At 44.3% G+C, this 6,573-nt stretch overlaps 1 protein-coding gene across 2 annotated transcripts in view; it reads right to left on the bottom strand.

Moving 5' to 3' along the window:
* Window positions 1–1,200: 1,200 nt before the first annotated feature.
* Window positions 1,201–6,573, bottom strand: part of LOC144799615 (hydroperoxide isomerase ALOXE3-like) — a 186,609-nt gene continuing 181,236 nt past the window's right edge. For both annotated transcript variants that reach the window (XM_078671024.1, XM_078671025.1), the window contains one exon: window positions 1,201–1,825. In XM_078671024.1, the coding sequence (XP_078527150.1) occupies window positions 1,646–1,825 (180 nt within the window). In that variant the 3' untranslated portion in view covers window positions 1,201–1,645. The remainder of the gene's footprint in view (window positions 1,826–6,573) is intronic.

Below are 6,573 nucleotides of genomic sequence, written 5' to 3'. Positions count from 1 at the left end.
AACAAAAAAAAAACAGTTTAAAGAATTCTGGGAGTTTTCGTCTCAATTTATTTCAGTAAACCAATACATCAGATAACGTGATTTGGAAAGGTGAAGTAAAAACCTGGATATAGTGTTTGGTATAGATGTAGCGATCTGGCAAACCAAGCCATACCATCTGTTAATATTAAAAATAAGGGGGCAGATTTATGTCGGACTTGCGCCACGTTTACGCCGCCGTTGCGTCACGCAACGGCGCGGAAACCTGGCGCATCCCTGTGACCTATTTACAACGTGACGCATCTAGGCTGATGCGTCACGTTGTAAAGCCCTGCGCCACATGAAACCTGCGTCAGGTTTCATGTGGGCGTTCTATCGCAGAGTGGGCGTTCCCTCGTAGGAAAGCCCCGTAAAACTGACGCAGTGAAATCTACAAGATTTCACTGAGTCAGTTTTACGACACTGCTGGGTCAAATCCTTACGCCTGCTTGAAGCAGGCGTAAGGAGTGACGCACCACGTTATATATGAGTGGCCTCTGTACATTGCAGGAGTTGCGTCGCACTTGGGACGCTACTCCAGCAATGCGCCGCCCGTACACCACAAGATGCGTCACACATCTGCCCTTCCTTGCACCATGGTGCGCCGCATTGTAAATGTGGCGCATCTGTGGTGCCGCAAGGAGGGAATTGCGTGACGCATCAGTTCTGGCGCATCCCTGCTGATTTGCAGAGATGCGCCAGAACTCATAAATCTGCCCCAAAGTACTTTCTTTCATTGAAACATGAGTATCATTATAGAAAGAGGCCAAAGTCAGATTGGGTACACAGAGTATTTCATTTCTACCAGTCAGTGTTTCTTACACTGATGGATGGATGTCTGCAGGTATGTTACTCTGTTTGGATATGTGCATGTAGGCATCATGTTTGATTTTTATTCATTCTCCTTCAATCAAAGCACTTGTCAATATGATGAAATGTGCGTAGTCTTATTGTTGCTGGTGTGTTACTTACATAAACCTGAATCTAGTCTTTGTTCTTGTGTACCTCACCTCTTCAATCAGACCCAGAATAACATTAACTCCATCAATGGTCTACTCAAGTAAAGGCGAGTGGATGTAAGTATACATTTCTAAATTGTTCAAAGAAAAGGACATATTTTATGAACACATCTCTAATTTGCAAAGCTTGTTTATTAAAGATTCTTACAAACAAGAACCTTCACTTGTGTTCCACAATATTGTTTCCTCAGTTACTTCTCAAATGGTGACAGGTCTGCATCAATTACATACATCACTTTCTCTTAACAAATCAATGCTATCTATCGCTTACGGAGGAACAACAGAGAAATCTCCGGTTCCTTCATGTTTTAGGTTCTTCTAAGATGGACGCTTGGAAGATGCCAGATGTCAATTAGGTCTCATTTGTAAATCAAATGCCTTGCTTTCTGTGAATGCTTCTCTCTTGCTGCACTTGACCTATTCCACAAACAGACTGTTTCTGTTTTTATCACTTGTAACACTGCAGCTCTTGAAGGGACCCCTGACTAAGGTCCAGTGATGCTAATACTTGGCTGGTCAGCATCTATACCAGAGAGGGATGTGGGCCAAGGGATGCAATTTACTGACAAGGGTTGAGCGTCGGATGTTCTTGCAGGATGTATAGTTCGTTATAAGGAGACGCTGTTCTCAATCCCATTGGGGTTCAGGTAGTTGTACTTGAGAGGCAGGGATGCGTTTCTGCTTTCAATCTCTGCAGATATCTGGGACAGGCGTTCCTGGAAAACCTTGATGCACCGTTTGGGTTCCTCCTCTGTAAAATTTTCTTCAGGTAATGTGCCTAAAGGCCTCTTTAAAAATAAATGAAAAATGTAATATGGTAAATTAAGAGAATATATTAGAGAAGCAACAGAAAAGCAAGGCGTGCTGATGGATGTTTTCTAAGTGATCATGTTGGTTTAGAACAGCCTAATCATAGAATCATCTTTACTTGTTTTTCTCATCTCCTAGTGCTTTTCAGTGGTTATCTTATGTTTTAGGCCACTCTGGAAGAGATCACCACTGATTCCATGACAACTCTGAGCCTGAAGGGTCTTTCCTGGGCCCAAAACGTTTCTCCCTGTACACCATGACATCTCTGGTGACCTCTCTTGCTTCCCTTACCCTGATTACACAAATATTATCCTTTCTTACCTTCTACCCATAAATCTGACTGCTTTTCTATGATCACATTTTGGATAGATCTCAAGTCTCTCATTTAACTCCCCCTCAAAACTGAGGGTCTTTACTTTCTCTCCACCTCCTCATCGGCATCGTTGTGTCCAGATCCATAGACTTTCATTGAGGCATCTAGACTTTTTCATACTCATCCAGAAACCTTGGGGTTCTCTTTAACTCTTCTATTATCACGGACACTGCTAAATATAAGAGAAATAGCGATGTCTTCTTTTTCCCACCACCCTGGCGAATTCATTCAGTAACAGTTTGTAAATTATATTACCTGCTCAATGGCCACCCTCAAAATCACTTCTACTCACTAGACAGGATTCAGAACTGTGCCTGCAAAACCATACTCAACCTGCCAAGACACAAGCCCACCACTTCGTTTTACACAAATCTGGGAGGCTTGTTCCGAAATTCCGACCCTCTACAAATCTTTGACAGTCACATATAAAGTGGCCACAGTACCTCTCCAGTCTAGCTTTCCAACGTAGTGTCTGGCTATGCTCCTCTCCAGGAATGTACTATCAGAATCTGCTGGTTACAACCAGACCACTGTGTACAGGGTTCAGATTCTGGTTGCACCAAAGCACATTCATTTTTTCAAAACTCACTCTGAAATGCCACCTCATGAGTCACCTAAATGAACAATTAAAGAAGCACACTGTCACAAAAGTATCAATGAGTCTAGCTCTGGGCCCCTATTTTGTCAAATGTTTTGACTGTAGCCGTGCAGATAGGTCTCCCCTTGTCTTGGAAATCGGCGGTTAGATTACCTGTTTTTAAAAAGGGGAACAGACAAGATCCTACATGCTATAGACCTATCTCTTGGCTCGATTCTATAGCGAAGGTGGTGGGGCACATCATACTACAACGTGTAGCATTGTGGGCTCAATCACATAATATTCTCCGCCCAGTCCAGTTTAGGTTTCGGAAAGTAAAAATTACAATGGAACAGCGTCTAGTCTGAACCTCAAACTTCTAATAGGAAAATATGTATCTGCTAAGCAAGGAACTATTCGCCTTGCATTTATGGACTTGAGTAGTACCTTTGACTGGGTGAATAGGTCAAGGCTATGGTCACATTTGTTGGTGTTATGTTAACCCATCCTACTGATTCATTTTTTAAGGACAGTGATCTCAGGTGTGAATGCGGTGAGATGCGGCATGGAGGGGTTAGACAGGGATGTGTGCTGGCACCATTACTGTTTCTCTTATATATTAATTGTCTAAATACTTATATGGCCGCACATGGAAAAGATCTGCCCAAGGTAAAATCAGTTCCTGTGCCTTTCCTACTTTATGCGGATGACACTGTGCTTATGGCCCAAACGGTATGGTCTAAAAACTATTGTTGACCTTTTTGTCAATTTTCTGAATGGGCTGGAGGTGTCTAGCAGTAAAACACATTACAAATTACGTGGGAGGAAAACTATTTGTATTATTATAAAGGGTAACAGGTTTAATAGGGTACCCGATGTCCCTTCTGTGGGAGTTACTTGTGATTATCTGAATAACGGGTTACCTGTTTATCAAAGAGGTGTTCTTGCTGTTCTTTAGCCTGTAGTGCCCTTTTTAGATTTTCCAAACAGATTGGTAATAAACCCACATTACCATTACTGCAGATCGACAAAATTAAAGGCCTACCATTACTTCTGTATAGTGCAGCTATCCGAGGATATTGAAATTGTACGGTTCTACAGCAAGAGGAGAATCACTTTTGGAGGTGGCCGTTGGGCTTGGCTCCTAATAGCTTGTCTTTATTTGTATGTGAAGAATTGTGTTTTGACTATGTGGAGGATTCTGTGAATTTTGCTTCCATGCTACTGTGGAGCCCCCTGTGGTCTGGGGATCACACAGGATGTAACAGGGATGTAATTGAGGACTGCCTTGGTTGTGACAACAGTCTCAGAAATCCATGGTTGAGTTATGTGAGTCTGTTGCTCGTACCTTGGGCTGCCGAAACATGTTTTATATGCTGCATCTCCTTAGTAAGGGGTTAGAAGATTAATTGGAAAGTGGTTTTTACAGTATCTAAAGAAAGTTAGAGATTCAAAGGTGTTCATAAGGACAACCTCTAGATCTCTTTTGTCACTGCAGACTGTGGCAGGTCCTGAACCTTTTCTCCTTGCTGCTACACATCCGTGGGAAAGATCACTTTTGACAACATTTTGGCTGGGTTCTATTTACCATTTATATGTTTTCTACCTGGTCACATTGATCCTAAAATGATTGAGGTATGCCCTTTCCTACAGCAGACTTTGCAGCCTTTGGTGCTGTTCTGTAAAGTGTATGAATTTTTACGACAGAAGTATTTAATTCCTGTTTTAAAATTGAGGGGATTTAGACAGTTTGAACCACCTTTTTATATTTAAAGTTATTAGCAGATCATGCTGTAATCCAGGCTGGTTCCTCTTTCTTGAAAGGAGCTTTAATATTGGAATAAGGTTATACATTTCTAATACTGTAATGTAAATCTTTGAGCCGTATGGGTGCAGCATGTTGGAGTGCTTTCTTGTTTTTATAACTATTGTTATATTGTTATAATGCTGCTTTTTATTTTATATATATATATATATATATATATATATATATATATATATATATATCAGTCAGTTCAGGAAGCACACAAAGCGAGGAAATCCACAGGAAGCCTCGTATGAAGGTACACATTTATTTTGCAATCTTGCCAGCAGTCGCTCCACAGGAACTGGCACTCCTTGCTATGGCCAGACGCGTTTCAGGACCAGATGTCCTTTCATCAGTGGCAGCAAAAGAAAAGAAGTTCGCGCTGCACACGCGCAATTTAAGTTCCAAACACCTTCCCCCAGTGGGCGTGGCCATCCTGTGGCCTTCTGGTGCTCGTAGTTCGTGTGCATAGTATTACCACATAGGTGCGCTCTGATTTCTTTTAGTTCGTGCAATTTCAATCTTTCCCTCGTGGGTGAATGCCTGTTTCTCATGTTGCGGCTGCCCCGCTTCGTAGAGAGCAAAATGTACCTGTGCAGGCTCCAGCCCTGAAATAGAGCGTGCACACCTTCCTCCCGATGTTCCCAGCGCGTTGTAGGCCGGGGCGGGCCCGCTGTTTAGGCAGTGGTCTCTCCTCAACGGCCGTGCCAGCCGTTACAAATCAGTCAGTTCAGGAAGCACACAAAGCGAGGAAATCCACAGGAAGCCTCGTATGAAGGTACACATTTATTTTGCAATCTTGCCAGCAGTCGCTCCACAGGAACTGGCACTCCTTGCTATGGCCAGACGCGTTTCAGGACCAGATGTCCTTTCATCAGTGGCAGCAAAAGAAAAGAAGTTCGCGCTGCACACGCGCAATTTAAGTTCCAAACACCTTCCCCCAGTGGGCGTGGCCATCCTGTGGCCTTCTGGTGCTCGTAGTTCGTGTGCATAGTATTACCACATAGGTGCGCTCTGATTTCTTTTAGTTCGTGCAATTTCAATCTTTCCCTCGTGGGTGAATGCCTGTTTCTCATGTTGCGGCTGCCCCGCTTCGTAGAGAGCAAAATGTACCTGTGCAGGCTCCAGCCCTGAAATAGAGCGTGCACACCTTCCTCCCGATGTTCCCAGCGCGTTGTAGGCCGGGGCGGGCCCGCTGTTTAGGCAGTGGTCTCTCCTCAACGGCCGTGCCAGCCGTTACAAATCAGTCAGTTCAGGAAGCACACAAAGCGAGGAAATCCACAGGAAGCCTCGTATGAAGGTACACATTTATTTTGCAATCTTGCCAGCAGTCGCTCCACAGGAACTGGCACTCCTTGCTATGGCCAGACGCGTTTCAGGACCAGATGTCCTTTCATCAGTGGCAGCAAAAGAAAAGAAGTTCGCGCTGCACACGCGCAATTTAAGTTCCAAACACCTTCCCCCAGTGGGCGTGGCCATCCTGTGGCCTTCTGGTGCTCGTAGTTCGTGTGCATAGTATTACCACATAGGTGCGCTCTGATTTCTTTTAGTTCGTGCAATTTCAATCTTTCCCTCGTGGGTGAATGCCTGTTTCTCATGTTGCGGCTGCCCCGCTTCGTAGAGAGCAAAATGTACCTGTGCAGGCTCCAGCCCTGAAATAGAGCGTGCACACCTTCCTCCCGATGTTCCCAGCGCGTTGTAGGCCGGGGCGGGCCCGCTGTTTAGGCAGTGGTCTCTCCTCAACGGCCGTGCCAGCCATTACAAATCAGTCAGTTCAGGAAGCACACAAAGCGAGGAAATCCACAGGAAGCCTCGTATGAAGGTACACATTTATTTTGCAATCTTGCCAGCAGTCGCTCCACAGGAACTGGCACTCCTTGCTATGGCCAGACGCGTTTCAGGACCAGATGTCCTTTCATCAGTGGCAGCAAAAGAAAAGAAGTTCGCGTGTGCAGCAAAATAAATGTGT

The sequence above is a fragment of the Lissotriton helveticus genome, chromosome 12 (genome assembly GCF_964261635.1).
Source record: "Lissotriton helveticus chromosome 12, aLisHel1.1, whole genome shotgun sequence".
NCBI classification, from domain to species: domain Eukaryota; kingdom Metazoa; phylum Chordata; class Amphibia; order Caudata; family Salamandridae; genus Lissotriton; species Lissotriton helveticus.
The sequence above is the reverse complement of the archived record's forward strand: the minus strand, read 5'-3'. Positions and strand labels throughout refer to the sequence as shown.